An 18,169-nucleotide genomic window follows, 5' to 3' on the forward strand; every position below is an offset into this window, starting at 1 on the left:
GCATAGAATTTACATTGGCTAACATATAACATTCAGATTTTCCAGTCACTAGTTGAGCTGGTATAATGAAATATATCGTTCTGTGTAATTCAATAAAGACAAAAAGTTTTTGTTAAGTACTATTACAAAGTGCTGTTTATCTGCCTAACCTTACCTTTAAAAAAGTTACATTAAACAAACATTAAAATTAGTGTAGTAAGTCAAGTTTATCGGTTTTTAACCTTTTGCTATGATACTGGGGTTTTTCTTCTCCCTTGACATAATTTCCCTAAGAAGCAAACGGCAAAAACAACCCTAAACCCACAATCCACACCAACTATATTTATTTATTTTTTTAATTTTACACACATCTATGATGTAGAAGTGTTGCCAACAAAGTAATCTGCAAAACATTTTTTTTAAATAAACTGCACACCCTCTCACCAAACACATTTGTTTACGGGTTAAGTACCTACGTGAATGAGGACGCAGACAGCTACTACTCACCTGTTTGATACTGCCTAGACTCAGGCCTCCTTTTCTTCTTTGGTTTTTGTTTAGCCAGTCTCCCAAGTCCAGCTGACTCATCTATGTGCAAAAGAGCACTTGCAGTGCCATTCCGACTTTCAATGCCATCACTATTATTACCTAAGAAGGTAAGTTAAAAAGTTACCCACTGTCATTACAATGGAGATTATTTGAGCAAGAAACTCTACAATGCTAATTAGAAAACTGATAAACGATTGCCTTGACATTTAATCAAACCATGACATACAGGAGGAGTTGAAAAACTGTTCTGTATGGAACTTATGATTTTGTTATAATTCCAAATAATTGGTATTACGAACCTGGAAGCCATGGCTTTGTAAAAGTAATTTACAGGAGTACACAATTTATAGGAGTAAATGGTTTTCTATTTCACAAAGAGTTTAAGTGCAGCACTTTTTCCATTCCTTTGATTGATAATTGTGCCCAAAGTGTTTAGCATCAATAAACAAGAATGTCACAATATTTCTAGCGCCTGATGGTCTTCTCAGTCCTGAAATACATTCATGTGTGCTCTCAGTTGCTTCTGGGCATCTGAATTCCCCTTACCAAAGCTCCTCACACACCAAATATCAAAACAGGAACCGTGATCAATGAATTCTTCTGAACAGCCCATAAACTTGCACACAAATACTATACACTACACACTATTTGCCACCTAGAATTTTAACACGAATGATTTCCACTGGTAACACAGAACATGCTTGATATTGTCTAACACACATCAGGAAACAATCTTTGCCTCACAGAGCTCTGTGTTTAATACACAAATGGTATCACAGGACATACAACAAACATGACAATTCCAAGTAAATATATGTATATACTTAGGAAGGTACTTACTGGCAATTAGTTTAACATTAGTGGTTTAAGAGCCTAAGTGAATTTTAACAACAAATGTTGTGGACAAGTATTTACTTGAATCAATAGAAGACAACAGCTCCTAGTCAAAGAAGAGCACACAAACGAGACAGAAGACTCAAGTGGAAGACAGTGCAAGAAGCTCAATAGCTGTTCCCTTTGTAGAGTGCTGTGAATGAATATTCATGCTTGAACATAAGAAGAGTCAGAGCCAGGAACAGACATGTGCAGAGCCTGGAGATTCTGATCTATGTGCTAGCTCAAGTGTTGAACAGTAAACATGGTGAGTGACATAAATGTTGAGAACAAAAAGAAATTTCACATCTTACACAGACAAGTTACAATTTGCAACAGATGCATGAAGAGAGTCCTTCTAAATGTAACACAGAACAGGCCTGAAATATTTTCTAATACTGGAATGAAATTGCAGAACTTGCTGGAATATAAAACACAGTGGAATGGGGCTTTGCTACAATACAGCAACAAAACACATTCAACATTTAAGATCCCATTTGTTATCAGCCTTTAATACCTCTTGAAGTGGAGGAGAGTTCTGAGAAGTGCAAATAACAAACCTCTGCCAAACTTCTGCCATTATCATGCCTTCACTGCTTCATTAGTTCTTCGCTTCCCTACCATCTCTCATGCTGCATGCTAGGTTGCTTACTTCTGATAATACGAGCACTCTACTGTTTCCCACATTCTTAAATTCCACTTGCAATTCCACCTCTTTGTTCTTAGTAGCCTGCTCCATTTTATCCTCCTTCTCCACAGTCACCGAACGTTCTGTCTACAACTCTTCTCTTAATTTCATGTTGTGTTCTTACTCAACCTGGCTTCTGTCCTTTACACTGAGACTATGCTCACCAGTACATGGCCAAAGGCAAGGTTCTGGGTGTTAATATCCATGCCCTAAGTGACTTTCAACACACACTACTCCTTGAGACCTTGCCCTCCCTTGACTTACGTCTATGATTTGAGACCCATGATGCATTCTCAGCACTTCCCTGTCATTTGGCCACTGGCACCATTACCAAAATTCACATCATACAGACACATAACCTGGGTTTTGTCCCCCACTCCACTATTTCTTCTGCTTTACTTACTCAAAGTATGCTTAGAAGGAGGATGGGGGCAATACAGAAACATTTCTAAGACGAGATTTTGCTCTACCAGCTTATGTAAGTTTTGGAAATCAGTTTGGGCACAGTCGGTGCCCAGATACTAATGCTCACGAAAAATGGTTCTGCATGCTAGAAATATTCTCAAGGTTCTTCTATAATTTTGAGATCTATCCCTCCAGCTTATTTTTCATTAATTAGTTATTTCCATCAGTGAGACCTCATACGTATACACTCTTCCTAGAAAACACTTAAATCAAGCTAGAGGCCAGTGTTTCTTTTCACTGTTACACTGAATCTTACATATTCCCATCTGCTTTTTTCTTTCCAAATAAAAATATTCAGCTCTATTCCCTAGCCAACTCTTTCTGTGTCCTGAAACTGTGAAGGACAAATGTACTTGAGATGCAATTTTTCAGCTGAATTCTTGGGTACTTCTCCTTCCACATCTTGACACTATGAAGGAAAATGCCTATTAAAATAGCAATAAAAAGAAGCCTGCTTTACAGCTTCTCCCCTCTTCTCTTTTTAATTTTAAGGCTCATTATGCCAAGAAACCATTCTTAAACAACAAGCACAAGCACAAGAAGCACAGATACTCCTCTACCCTCCAAAACCCAAATCCGACATTTTGCTATAGTGTCGCCAGGAAGAATTCTTTGAATGTTACCTACCATAAGCTGCTGCCCATGCTATGGGCATGAAAGTTTTGATTTCATTGTCATCAATTTGCTGTTCATGGGCCACTGCTGCATCCTCCTCTCCTACGATCACTTCCATATAAACTTCATCAGCTATTTCTGCAACATCTAAGAAAAAAAGAAATCAAGAAAAAATTAATAAGAACACTGCACTGTTGAAAGTGAAAATCCCGGCTCCCAAATGAAAGCCACCTACTTACTTAGATCTTCGTCTTCGTGCTGAGAATCATTTACAGTCATGTAAACCATTTTCTCCCTTGGAATACGAATACTGCTATTTTGATCAAGTAAGCCAACTGCGTGATCATTCTCTGGCTCACTCTCGACAACGTCTACGGTGCCCCCTAATTAGAAAAACCAGAACAAAACATTTAATACATTTTGTTCAAATTCTGTCCTAAATTGCAAAAACCAAAAGGTTGCAAATCTTGAATGTTTAGACCCACAGCTCCTTACAGATGACTTGCGAGAAACCACTATCTCTACTTACGCAAGATTTCAAGTATCAGGTTGGAGTATTCTAAAATGAGCACGTCTTACCTAAATCATCTTCTCCAGGATCTGCTTTGAATATATAGACCTTGATGACTTCTGGACAGATGCCATCCACTTTACAAGAGCCGCTTTCTGACTCTGCCTCCATGGTAATTTCTGCAGAACCTTCGTGTTCTATCTTACCGGCATCATCCACTACAAAAACAAGTTATTACAATGACCCAGTCGTATACAGACAGACTCATGAAAGACTTTATTACTTTATTACTCAAAGTTGGAAGCAGTTTGAAGTTACGTTGTGATAAAGAACCTGCCCATAAATACTTTTCTCATATCACTGACATCAACAACAAACACATAAAACTCAAGCCGTATCTTCCAGTTAAGGGGGAAGTGCAGGAGTGCTGCAGTGATGTGACTAGAAGCACGAGCACCACACCAGGCAACACTAATAGGGAAACTGTGATCTGCAGCAAGACGGTGGTAGCAAGAAACAGCACGTTAGTACTTACTCTGTGGCATAATTTTACTTAGTTTTAGGTGCTTTCTCCTTCACTTCTAACAAAATGTTATCTGCTTCTTTTCAAAAGCATTATCTATCTGTTGTTGAACCATGTCTCTAACACCAGTGGTACTGTTTCTGCCAGGCCAACCTGGTTCCTTGCAAGGTGATGTTATTAATGCTTTTTTCTACTGACTAGAGGGGAAACCCAGATGAAAAACCTCCACCTCTTCTCATCCACTCACAGTTCCAAAGCACTGCTATGACGTTGCAGCACTGGTGAACCTACTCACTTCATTGCTCCCAGGACCCTTACCAACAGGGACTTGCACTGGATTTTATAGTGTAGCCATATACATTCTCCTAACCATCATCTCCGATTTTGTTCTGTTCCTCTCAGCAGTGCTCTGACACCCAACTTCAATTTGAATTGCCATAACTTGCCTGGGCCTCCCACATAAGCGTGGCTAACAGCCAGTTTTCTAAGGAACACATTTCTGATTTTTAAAATATATTCTATATAGGCACATGCACACACACAGTCTTACTTTACCGAGCCTGGGTTTTCAAGAAAAAATACTAAATATGCACTGGCAAAATCAAATCCAGTATTTCAAAACCTTTACAGAATCTTCCAACTCCAAAAGCTCCAGAATTTTCTCACAGTGTTGAGATTATTTAAGAATCCATAATGTGACAACACACTTGTGAAATTTGCCACTTGATTGTTCTTTCTTTAAGCTACTTTTGGAGGCTGGTATGGCTCCATCAGAGCCAGGTTTAACTTTGATTCGTAACAACAACGTGTCAAATCTATACTAAAGAGAAGTGTAAGAACTGTCCAATAAATGCTGCAGCATTTTTGACCACCATGCCTAGAACATACGAAATTAATAATGCAGTATGCTCACTGTGCTGGCACTCACAAAACTACCCTTATAACTACATCACGGCTTGTGTAACTCAGTAACTCAGCAACTCCTCTATTTACTTGAGGATCTACCTAAAAATAAAATAAAATATGCAAGCTCAGAACATTATTACAATTGTTTTCCTGCCAGGAAGTCAATAAACTAGCCTTTAAATTAGATAAGCTAGCATGTGCTCTGTCTCGTGGCTGAAACGCAACTGTACTTCAGTATCATTTCTCATTATTCATGAAGAAATACGAACAACATTAAATGAATTCATGAACACTAAAATAAATTAGTCTCCCTCTCCTCACAAAAGCAGCAGCAGAAAAACCTTTAATGTTGTTATTCCAAGTTCACGATCAATGGTCACTGTACAGAATGTCTGAAGTAGTACAGTATTTAAAGAAGGATTCTGTGGCAAGGGACAACATAACATCCTGTAGCTGAACCCCAAAGTATTTCAAAAGTAAAACCCTTAAGATGTTATTTTGAATCACATTAACAAAGCCCTACAGTACACGTATTCAGTTATTGAGCAGACTTTTGCAAATTCTTTGGCGCAGGCACGGAACGCCAAACGTCACTGGAACCCTGACAAAAAGAAAACTTGCTCTGGTTCCTGCACTAGGTGTATGTAGTTGTTCTCCTTCAACTTGGCTGTTCCCAGTGTCACGCACGTGTACTTGGAAGGCTTTCAAATCAGCGTAGACTGATTTTACACTGCTGAAGCCAAAGGGGAAGTCTGCCACCAAGTTCAACTGATGCTGGAACAGGCTCAAGGAAGGAAAATTACGGCTGAAGCAATTAAAGACAAAACAAACCTACACGCACCATATGAAACAGGCTGGTTTCTTTCAACAAGAACAGAGTATGTATGGAAGTGTCCATTGATAACATTCACGCAACAGAAGAATTCTGGATCTTAAAAATATGCTCCAGCCTTTGAAGTAAGTTCTCCAAGATTCAAAGGCACCTTTTAAACAACACGATTAAAAAAAATCCTTATACAATTTCCAGTTTGTTTATCCCTGACTTCCCTCCATAACAACAGGATTTTCAAAACTAGTTTAAGTACTCTTTAACGGCACCATTAAACTATGATGAAGTTGATTTGTAGGCCAACTTTCCTCACACAAAAGGGAAAAAAACTGAAGTCCTTGAAGGACTTGAAAAGGTAGCAGTATTTGCACATTATAGTAGCAAATAGGTAACAGGAAGAAAAATGGGGTGGAAAGAAAAAGGAAGAACAGAGATAAGAGATAAATGAGGCAAAATAGAAGGGGTACCTATCACACAAAGCACCACCTCCACAGTATTTTGTCCTATGGATATATGAGCATTTACCTATACTGATTCATTTATGCTCTGGCTGCATTTATGAAACTTTATTTCTATTTAACACTTTCCCTATGTTTCTGCATTCTCCACATACCTCATTCTCACGACCAGAGAAAATGATTCATAAATAACTGACTGATCAGTGTTTGAAACTGAAACTCTGGTGATGTTCAAATTTTTCATTCAAATTCACAGCCCATGGAGGGATCCCACCGAAACCCATCTCACCCATGCACAACTGGTATTTTCATAAATTCTTCCTCTTGGAAACTACAAAACACACACAAAAAAACAACCTGACCAACCTTAAAAGTACTAGTTTAGCTTATAAAAGGCCATTACTTTTCAAGTACTAGAAAAAAAAAATCAGACTAGCATTATTCCAATATACTTGTCTGCATAGAAAAGAAACAATCCTATTTACCCATTCTTAGTGAGAAGGGACACTGCTCAGTATCCTGTTTTTGCTAAAATAGATTAAAGGCATACTGTATTCCCCAGACAGGCTGCTCAGTTATCTGCGATACAAACATTTCACTTGTACCTCACTTGATGGCAAAGAATTCCTAGTACACTAAAGAAGTTATTTTTACTGACCGGTTATTTCTTTAATGGCCAAGTAGGTTTCCTAACCTGTGGGAAAACAGAAATCCGTTCTATTTTGATTTTAATGCCATTCCCATTACAGAGGGAATGCCCCTCAGGGTAGCAATCAGTGGAGCATTTCCTTAGTGTTTAACACCCATCCTTCTCATTCTGCTCTCCCCAGACCACACAAGGGACCAAGCTCTGAGAGCAGCTCATTCCCAGACCAAGGGAACTCTCCTCTCCCTCACCTCTCACGGTGACTGCCTGAGCAGTTTTGGCTGCACTGTTGGTGCCCTTCTGATGGTTGAGCAGAAGACACAGCAACAAGTTCTGCCTCAGAAAGAAGAACGTGATTTCCTGCACCTTTAAGAACCTCCAGGGAAAAAGAGTGAGGTATTTACTTATGCTAAAAGAGCAAACAAAAACATTTTGTTTTCCTGACTAAAAGTCTATGGTATAGCAGTAATAAAGCCTTGAACATTATGGCTTTGCTGCTCAGATCCAATGCTTTCAACTCCAAGGATGTTATCCAAGGACAAGGACAGATACGTTTCATCTAGACCTATGAAAAGACTATTGTAATTATCCCTCTTTGAGTAGCCCAGGTTTTGACTCCTGTAATGGAAAGTGTTAGTTCAGGTCCAACAAGGACAGACATATTTAACTCAGTCAAGGTACGGATATGGACATGGCATATCCCCTGTGTCTGGAAACATCACATAACTTCCTAAAACTCCAGCTTGAAGTTTGCCAGGCTACCCTTCCCTCTCTCCAGACTCCACTTATCAAACCTCCTTTGTGCCTCACTGTTTTTACTTCAGTTAAACACAAGTACATCAGAGTACAACTTCTTTGTATTAGGGAACTAGTTCATGCCAGAGGATACATCTCATTTTGCCAAACTGAAAAAAATCAGACAAGCAAAAATCTTAGTTTCCATCATACGGCACTATTCTCCTTCATGAGCAAGTCCTGTTTTTTCCTGGTTCTGGTAAACATTAGCTAATCTCACCATTACCATTTTACTTAGGGAGAGATGATTTTACAAGCCTTAAGATTTGCTACCCAACATTTGGGAACAGTGTGAGCCAGAACACAATTCATCATTTCCTGACCAAACGTTATGGGCAATCCCCATGAACTGGCTTGTTATGCCTTACGTGAAAGAAGAGCCAATTTATCAAACCTCCTTCAAACCTTTTCAAGCTACTAATTAGTAGCAGCTTGCATTCTCTGTTGAATGAACAAATACCCGCCTCAGCCCTGCTGTAAGTGTCCCAAATCCACCACAGACCGAAACAAGAAGCTTGAGGGCAAAGACAAAGTATGCAAGAAAAAAGGTGAGTATTGCAAATGACAAGTGATAATGTAAGCTGTGCCAAGAAACAGAACCTTGAAAATTAAAAAAAAAAGATACATAAATGTAGAAACAAAATTAAATCTAAACAGGAGAAGAAACATCAAACTAGCGAGTTTCTTGAAGGAATGTCCCAGAATGGAACTCAAAGGAACGGTGCTCTCTGAAGAGACCAAACAGTGTGAAACCGAGGAGGCAGAAAGACGTTTAAGAAAGTAGATATATATTAGTCATTTCAAAACAGGTATTTGCAGGATAAAACTACAGAAATTATCTTATTTGAAAAAATATGTGTAGGCTCCATACATCAGGAACAAAAATGCAAACATTTAAAGAAAGCCAAAAGACAGGAAGAAGAGAGCAAAAGGTTTTGCCTCATTTCCACAGAAGAATACAGGCTGAGAAACCTATGGCCGCAGAAAGAATGTGAAGTGCCATCGCCCGCTTTCCAAGTGACAAAATAAAAGAAGATAGGAAAAAACATCCTGAAGAACCAAGTCTTTGTCCCAGATCTGGGAAGCAGCTACATGTGGGTGCTGTAATGGCAGACAGAAGTATACTCCAACATCCGCCCTAGCAGTCGCAGGAGTTTTGCCAGAACCAAGCATGAGCGTACAGGTTAAGATGGAAAAATCAAAACCAGTGTTGATTTTACTTCCTTTTAAAAACCACCTACTACCGAGGGCAACTGAAGAACTGAGACAGTCAACAGAAAAGATCAATAAACACACATACTGCTGATGCAAAAAAAATGGAAATGAATTCAGATGATATTTTCCACTCGACGTAGGGACTATTTGGAAAGACTGTCTCTACTTGACAGGAAGGCACTAGCCTCTGACTTCGCAACTAGCAGAACTCGTTATGCAGGCTTTAAACACAGTAGGTGGTAATGGGGAACTTCCCTTTCAAATGAACTGTAGCACATATTTAACATTTTAAACACAAATAACGAGGATGCATGTTTGGTAATAAAATGAACGTTTTAAATGCTGGCTTATTTAAGGTCCTGAATGCAGAGAAAGTACTTTGCAAGACTATCGGGAGGAGTTTAATGCTAAATAAGGTATCAAAGTGCAGAAATGCATATGCAGAAACACGTGACTGAAAATGGAGACTCTCCCAGCACAACCGAACAATCACTTTCTCGTGTTTTCTGTCAGTTACCACCAGCAGGTACGACGTCTAAGAAGACTTCCTAGCTGGCTGGGCTTTTTAGGGATCATGCAACGTGGCATCTACCACAACTTCAGTCCTCATCCCTCTGCAAGAGGCTACGCTGGCAATGGCTGAAGGGGCCGCGTATCTATCCAGCTGTCTCCCTTAAATTTATGCAGACCACAGCTTGCGAAGGGTTCCTGCTGTCCGTGCTGCAGGATGCTAACCTGCAGGGGGAGGGTGAGCAGAGAAGCAGGAGCAACAGCATTTTAAAGAGCTACAGTCAGGGATAAGAAAGAGGTTAAGGATCACCAGCAGAGCCCTTACACAGTCAGGTCTCAATTCCATGGGTGGATTATCCACTTTGTTGCCTAACTATGCTGCGGGTGCTTGCAGGTATTTGAGCTGCTTTCATCTGACCTAAGTGAGGACCAGAATTAGAAAGTTACAGATGTACCAAACTGCACAGAGAGCATTTATTAGTTTGAATAAACATCACTTCAGGGAGCAGCATCCCTGATCCCTCCTCTCTCTGTTTCATCTCAGTATGTTCCTGCAGCTTAGTTTTACAATATTTTGTGTTACCCATATTTTGCATTATCCCATTTCATTGTTTTCCCAGATAATAGAGAATTAACTGTACCTCATATAAACTCAAAACATGGCTGCACAAGGTTACGCAAGGAACTCAAGAGATGATAAATTAAGAAATGCAGTGATCCTAGGTAAGGAGAAGCAACATTAAAATCCATAAGCACAGAATATAAAATTAAAACAAATAATCATACATTTCAAAAGAAGTGTCCAAAGCAAAAGAAAAAAAAGGGGAAAAAAAAAAAAAACAGGTAACTGAAGCAGAGCATAAAGTATGCCTCATCAATGGAGTCACTTAATGCTAGACAAAACTGAAGTGCCTGAAATGGCAATTAAACAGATCAGCCTAACAAAGCTTTTCTATTTCTATGACAAACAAATGTTCAGCAGAGACACTCTGATGTTCCCAGGTGCTGCACCGAGTAAACATTACAATAGGTAACACACTTCAAATACGTAACATACTTAGAATAAGCTCCACTTCACACTAATGGATATCCTCAGTAGAAAAAGGATTGATAATATGCCGTGTTTTTCCCCACCTTCTGCTTTAAGCCTTCTGAAATACGATTCAAATGGATTGTGCCACTGTTTCTAGGGAAGACTAAGATATTCACAATTGCTTCTCACCTACGAGCAGCAACAGCTACTCTTTATTAGCAGCATACCTCTGTCCTTTACTTAATCAAGGAAAGAAAACATCTTAAAAAGCAAAGAAAAATATGCTGTTGTCTGTACCTATGAGGGGGGTGAAAAGGGGAGCCTTCACAAAATAACAAGACAAAGACAACGAATAGTTGTTTAGGCTTCCAAAAAACAATTTTCTGACTCTCTTTTCCATGGAGTAAGCGTTTGGTTTTCTTAATGGCTTGGCAGTAATTTTAGTAACCTGCATATAAATGCATTTTCATACAATGTCACATTTATTTTCTTTCACTTCTTAGTAAGTATATGGCATTTACTTTACTGGAATTCTTACTCTGTTATTTATACGCCACAAAATGCTACAGAAATAGCTTATAATCAGACATGCATTTGCCAGTAGTTCTCTCCATTAGCTCCACCAGGATTTTTAGCTGGTACACATTCCTAAAGTTACCCCCATTTGAGTACATTTGTGAGAGCAGCACTTCAGTAAATATGGAAAACCTGGTTTTGGTTCTGTTGTAAGCTTTCACTCAGGCATTTCAAGCATCACCCAAACCCATATCGTAAGAATTTCGATGGCTTTACCCAGACACTTACAAGAAATCATCAGGTAATCTTCACAGTTGCCCTTCTCATCTTGATGTTCCACAGGGATTCCATTGGCATCAATCACTGCTTCTGATGCACAGTCTGCCACCAAGACTTCTTCAGAAACAACATCTGTTCCCAGAGTATCGGTGACAATATCTGTTTCTTCAACATTATCATGAACTACATGTTCTACGTGTCCAACTTCAGGTACATGCATTGACTCGCTCGTCAGTACATGTTCTGGTATTGACATTGCTTCTGCTGTTATGTCAGAAGCTAGAACATCATCTGGGACAGTGCAATGAGCCAAAGAAACCTCTTCAGCTACGTCTGTGTCCAGCACTTGTTCAGGAATAATGACAGTTTCAGATACGTCTGGCTCCTCCATAATATCTGGGCACTGAACATCCTCGATAACAACATCCTCAATGACATCTTGGATTACTACAGAATCTGGATCATCAGGAACAAAATTATGCACAGTTATATCTGAGTCGACTACATCTGAAACAAATACTGTTTCCTGTACTTCCACAACAATCTGATCTCCATCCATATGTGCTGCATCAGCTCCTGAAAAATATAATTAAAACAATGTTTAAATTGTAAAACTAACTCACGTGAAGTGGTTAAAAACTATCGTAACAACCTATAAGCAATTAAGACAGGCAGATAAACAGGAGCTGATAAAAGCACGTTGTCAGTGGATACTAACATAACTAAGAGGAACAACACAACGAACAAAAGGCTACCAATTTTTAGGATCTCCCCCAGCATCCAAGTAACTATTACTTCACAGAATGGTGGCTCATTTATATTGCTCTGAGTAACGAAAACAGCTGAAAATCTGAGGTGACTACTCTATGCCAAAAGCATTGATGTAGCATAGCACCTTTAAACAAAGACAACATAAACTACAGTCAACGGCATCTCATGTGTACAGTCTTATCTACATATTATCTCCTGACAGACCTGTTGGATCAAAAAACGCATTTGGCTCATGTGGCTGCAATTCAAGCCCATCTTCATCCATGGCCTTTAACTCTCATCAGTCACAGTGTCTGTAGAAGGCAAAGAAGAAAGGTTATTTAACTTACAAGTATTATGCTAAGAAGGTTACCTCTGCCCATACTATACTCATTGTAGGAAAAGCTGGAACTTGGGGCATACAGAAGTGAACAGAGGACACCTCTTGACTTGAAGATGGCCCAGATATCACTCAGAGTAAACCCATTTGGGATTCAAGAAATACTACTCTAAACCACCAAACACCCGTGACAAAATATGAGGAGTGTAACCTCTGACTATCCCAGGCCAGTTGTCAAAACACCAGAAATACAGAAAACACAGAAAAAGCTGATAAAGGGATACGGAAATGTGATTTCGTCACAAAGAAAAAAAAAAAAGACAAAGTCTAGGCAAGTTCACACTCAAGTCTTTGGATGGCAGGAGATACAGTGTTCTCAAATCAACAAAGCTCGAGAAGGTTAAGTTAAGGGCAGGCAGCTAGCAGTCTGAAACACACATCACTTTTGATGCCCGTGTTCATAAACTCGGACAGTCAGGAGCAAGTTACTCTTATGCCACTTCAGGGATTGAAATCATCAATGCCAACTGGTTCCAGAATGTAACACCATGGGTTTTCAAATCTCATGCGTGTGAATATTTAAAAAACACCGACCTCAAGACAAAGTACCTATTTGTTTTTATATTTAAAATATCACTGGTTCTCAAAAATTACCAAATTCTCAAATTACTGAAACGTCAAATTCTACCAAGTTTCTATGGACAGAATGTCAACTTTTCTTCAAAGCATAAAGGCTTTCAATCTTCTTAACAAAAGAACCAAACACTACTACAAAGTCAAAATGCCAAGTAGATCCGAAACCCCAGTCCAGGTTTTGCTGTTTATATACAAGTATTATCATTAGGATAAGGCAAACCTACTTGGGTAAAACGTGATCTAAGGTGAACTTGGACTAGTCCCTTGTACTAAAGACAACTAGCTGTTGACTGCTGAACCAGCAAGAGGCAACAACAGCACGCTCAATGTTTCTGCCCAGGTTTCTGTACAAGCAGACGATACAGATTTCAGCGATTCTCCTTCCTCTGACCATTTTTCAGTGACAGAAATCTCCCCGTGCCTGTGAAACCTTCACAAAAGGCCTAGAAAAGAGATTAAGATTCTGGCCAAGGTGTTCACAAGAATCATATACCCTTTTCAAAATTGTGTCAACTGACATGTGCATTATGTTTTCATGGGGATAACTGCTATATACAAAAGAAAAGCTACTACAAAACGCACAACTGTGATCTGTAGCAAGTGTTTTCTAGACTTCACCATTCTTCTAGCTCAACTTCTCAACTCTTCGCAGTTAACCACCTTATGCACGTGTGAGAAGGTGAACTTTCAAAAGGTGAGCACGAAATATAGCCAGATATCGAACTACCGGAAAAAGAGCCACGGTATAATAATTTTCCAAGGATTTCCATATTTGTGTGACGTTCAGTTGGAAGGCCCCAGTACTCTAAAGACAGTGGTGCTAACAGGTCACTGTGGTGTCCAGCTGGACAAAAATCACCTTGCTATTATTCTGTATGTCAACCTTTTCTGTCAGAGACACACTCACTATTATGAACAGGAATATCTATTCATGCAGATGCCTTTTTTTTTTAGGATTAAGAGCAGGAAATAAGTGTTTCTTAGCCTGAGATATAAGATATAGCTTGACTGATGGCGATCAACTTCTGTCAGGCCAGAGAAAAATGAACAGAGTAAGAAGGATTCGTACAGTCATTTAAGCAAGAATTATTCACGCCCAACTTTGTTTACTTCTCTCTACTCAGTACACGCCTTGTCAACCATTACAAATTTATTTTCTAATCATGTTGTCTTTTGGGTTGTTTTCAGTGTTTAGCTTTCCTGTTACTCCTTCTCCAACTTCTTGCATCTCTGTACCTGTATGACATTCATTACCTTCTCACCCACCCATTTAATCTTTCCAGCTTACGACTACAAAATACTCTCATCATTTACACGAGACTGTGCTACTCAAAAATTTGTAGCAAAGATTATACCAGCGTTTCACAGATTTTCTGGAAGAGACTGGGGGGACTGACTAAGGGTTGGTGGAAACACGCTGCCCCTCTCCTCAGGCACACATCAGAAGCTAGCACTTGCTGTCCAGGTTCCTGGGAAAAGTCAGGACGCTGTTTCTGACTATGCTTTTGAGGGCTGTATTATCATACATGTTGGCCTCTGATCAGCTGGAACCCAACCAGCTTGAAGTGTCAGTTCACCACGAGCCACTGGAGGAACTGGCATTCGTTTTCTCTGTTTCCTGCTTTCATCACCCACCTGACCGGCACGCCACCACAAATTCCTACTTCTTATGATTCATACACGCACTTTCTCTCCCTAACCTCTCCCCAAATTCCTCACTCTCCCTATTACTGAGGCTCTCCTTCTCGTTCCTTTTGTCTCTCTCTCCCTCCGTGAGACCCAGAAGCTGCCACCACTATGTCCCGGCTTCCAGAAGGAGCCCGCTGACACCATTTCTTCGCTGCTGCCCAGATTCCAGGCGCCAGCTGCTAAAACCAGCAAGTCTCTGTGGTGCTCGTGGTGGTGCAACCTCATAAAGACGCTGCCACCAGCAGGGACAGCCCAGCAGACCTTCAACTGCATATTCTGCATACCAGCATGGTCTCTTCTGTATTAGCCAGCTCTTTTCACCTACAGGGACATAATGTTATGCGAAACGAAGGCTCATGTTCTACAAAAAATGACTGGAGAAGTTTCCCAGGCAAGTGAGTTTTCAAGACTGAGTCTTTAAAAGGCCACAGATTTATGCTTTGGTACTTGTTCAAAAGAAGGAAAATTTTAAAAACTAAATAAATCTGAATGAGTTTCTTCCTAAATAAGGTTTCTCATAGTGAACTTCTGTACCCAGCTGCAGCCAAAAGAAATCACGTACACAAAGCTCTGCACATGTGCAGAGCCGTAGAACTGCTCCACTAGGGCACATACCCCTCCCTCATACAGCAACGTGCTGTGGGAAGAAGACCAAAAGAGGCAGGCACTTAAAACACAATTTAAGTAAACTGTTTAAATTGATAAAGGTGCCTAAATAAAAATCTGCAGCCTAAAAATGCAGCAGGGCATTTGTCTGTGGATGGAAAAAAATAATTTCTAAACATTTCCTGAAAGCATTTCAGGGTTTGAACTTTCTAAGCAGCAGATGAGAAAACACTGTATCTCTTCCTGCTTGCTCTTCTGATCAGTGGACCAGCACAGCGGCCCCAGATTCAGCCACACAAAGGAAGTTATGCCCAGTGGCTCTGCATCAGCCAGCAGCTCTGCAATGAAGCCACTCTTTTGCAACACAAGAAACACCAAAGCTTCTCACTGTGAGCTCCACAAAAAAACGCCCTCAAATTCCTTGGCAAGTGCCCTAGGCTCTGTGATACCGTGAGGGTAAGAAGCAATAGCAGCAGCTTGTTTTCCTGCAAGATTTCAAGAAGGGCAGAACCTCCTCTCGGTTCTTCCAAAATATTCCAATGGGCACTTACCTCAGGAGCAGGCTCTGGCAATGAAGCAGACAGAAGCAATTTCCAGTTCTCGTTTGGGAACCAAAACTCTTGAAGAGAAGCAGGTGCCCAGAAGGACTACGTCTAGTCCTTTCTCAGTGGCCAAATCTACATGGCTCTTTGTTCAAATCGCTGTAATTCGGGAACTGCTCTTCTAACTACCACCAGAATGGGAAAAGCCTAGGCACCTGTCCCCTGAGTTTCCTATCTCTGCACTAAGCACCTACATCTTTTACTTGGCTTGGGTCTGTCAGCTTCACGTGGATTTAAAATTAATACAACCCTGAAATACCCAATTCAATTTGTAAAGGCAGCTCTTAGAAATTGATTTTTATGTATTTATTCAGGGACTTGGCCGGTTTTGATTTCATGAACGTTAAGGCAATATTTTAAGTGGAAAGACAAATATAAATATATATATATGTACGTATTTGTGGAAGAAATAGTATTAAGCTATTAGCAATAGAGCAACCTCCCAAAATAAAATAGGGTATTTTCCATAAATCTGATCTTAAGTACAATCAGTCAAGAAAAGCAACACAGACATTGGCAACAGTCTTGCCACACACATATCCTTGACTTAATAGGCCTAGCAAGGTAATCAAGATGATATAAGAAGAAACGGATGAGCTGTTACATTTTAAAGAGAGAGCAACTTTAAAAATAGTTACTTAACAGAAAGATCTTTAATATGCCACAGAAATTATCACTTTTTCTGCTTTCTCACAAAAAAAAGGGGGGGGTGGAAGGAAATGAAAAAAAGGAGAAACCTCAGAAAGGCCATCCTTTTGATAAAGAAATATATTCCCCCTGCCTAAAGAAAGAACAGTGTATGTGCTCATTTGCAATCAGAAGCAAAAAACAAGTACCCGCACAGCAAATTCTCACCCATCCCAGAAAAAGGCAAAGAACAGCAAAATTTCCCATTTTTGTCCTGCAGCCCCAGCCCCAGCTCCACTAAAAACACTGAAGAGCACAGCTACAGCCGAGCCCCCCACCACGCTCTGCTACACCACATTAAGAATTGCAGCACGCCTCCTGTGTCCCAACTGGGCTGGAGCCTCGAGCTACCCGAAGCTTTGTGGTGGTTATGAGCGAGGCTGCTGTGGGTTCAGCCGACATCACTGCTGCAGTGTCATAACTCTCCCTACATGACCCACTTCTGGAGAATGCCATGTACACACACGCTCTCAATCACACACACGGGAAAGGTTAAAAATCATCCTCCTGCAGCGCCTGGCCCTCATCTTGGAAATGACCCCCACCATTGTCGGGTGAATAAATGGAAGAATAAAAACAATGTTACAAATGCGACGTGTAATCAGTTAGCCGTTTATTTCTTTATGCATCTCCCTCCGTTTTGGCAGGAGGATCAGCACTGCTGGTTTCATTGCGATTTGGGAAAAGTGGTAAAAAAAAAAATCAAGTCTTTTTTTTTTTTTTTTCTCTTTGTTGTAGTTCAGTGGCGTGGGTACTCGCGGAAACTGGTTAGGAAAAAAGAAAATAGGCCTTCTCCAGATTTCATAGAGATGTCGGACATCGGGTGACGCCTAAGCTACAGCTCGACAAAACCTAAACGAGGGAACAGCCGGCCCCGGGAGCCCCCCTGGAACTCCTTCCCGCCCAGCAGCTGAGGGGGACAGCCGGGCACCCGGGGGTGCTCCGAAGGCGCCTTCTGGCAGGGCGAGGGGCACCGAGGGCTGCCGCCCGCCCCCCCTCCGTCGCGGCCCCGCTGCGCTCGGCTCCCGGAGGAGCAGGCGGCCGAGGAGCGCGCTCGGCGGGCGCCGTCCCGGCCGGGAGCCCCGGCTCCGCAGCGCAGGAAGCCGCCGCGGGCCGGAAAGCGCCGAGCTCCCCCGCGAGGAGGCAGCTGCGGAGGAGCGGGGGGGGCGGCGGGGGTGGGCAGCCCGCCGGCTGTCCCTCGGCGGAGCCCGCGGCCCTGCGCCGCGACGAGCGGGGCCAGGGGCTCCCCCCTCCGGCCCGGCCCGGCCTGCGCCAGGCGCGGGCTGTGGCGAGCGATTAATTCAAGATGGCGCCCGGCGCCCTCCGCCTCCCCCCCCCCGCGCGGCCGCCATTTTGTCTCCTCCTCCAGCCGCTCTCCGAGCCCCCCTCGGCCGGGCCCGGGGCCCGGCACCCACCTCGCCCGCCCCCCCCCGGACCCGCGGCCGCCCCCCGCCGCTTCCGCCGCCCTC

The 18,169-nt window shown here is 41.5% G+C and overlaps 1 protein-coding gene across 2 annotated transcripts in view; it reads right to left on the reverse strand.

The window, feature by feature from the left end:
• Positions 1-18,169, reverse strand: part of ZFX (zinc finger protein X-linked) — a 33,818-nt gene that overhangs the window by 3,133 nt on the left and 12,516 nt on the right. Inside the window, exons 2-7 of one of the 2 annotated variants that reach the window (XM_035326021.1) lie at positions 12,366-12,454; positions 11,400-11,966; positions 3,749-3,898; positions 3,409-3,552; positions 3,182-3,316; positions 487-627 (exon numbers count right to left, since the gene is read on the reverse strand). In XM_035326021.1, coding sequence (XP_035181912.1) covers positions 487-627; positions 3,182-3,316; positions 3,409-3,552; positions 3,749-3,898; positions 11,400-11,966; positions 12,366-12,426 — 1,198 coding nt within the window. In that variant the 5' untranslated portion in view covers positions 12,427-12,454. Of the gene's footprint in view, positions 1-486; positions 628-3,181; positions 3,317-3,408; positions 3,553-3,748; positions 3,899-11,399; positions 11,967-12,365; positions 13,058-18,169 lie in introns of those variants that run through there. The other variant, XM_035325298.1, reaches the window with a different exon arrangement.

Source organism: Oxyura jamaicensis, chromosome 1, assembly GCF_011077185.1.
Source record: "Oxyura jamaicensis isolate SHBP4307 breed ruddy duck chromosome 1, BPBGC_Ojam_1.0, whole genome shotgun sequence".
Lineage (NCBI taxonomy): Eukaryota > Metazoa > Chordata > Aves > Anseriformes > Anatidae > Oxyura > Oxyura jamaicensis.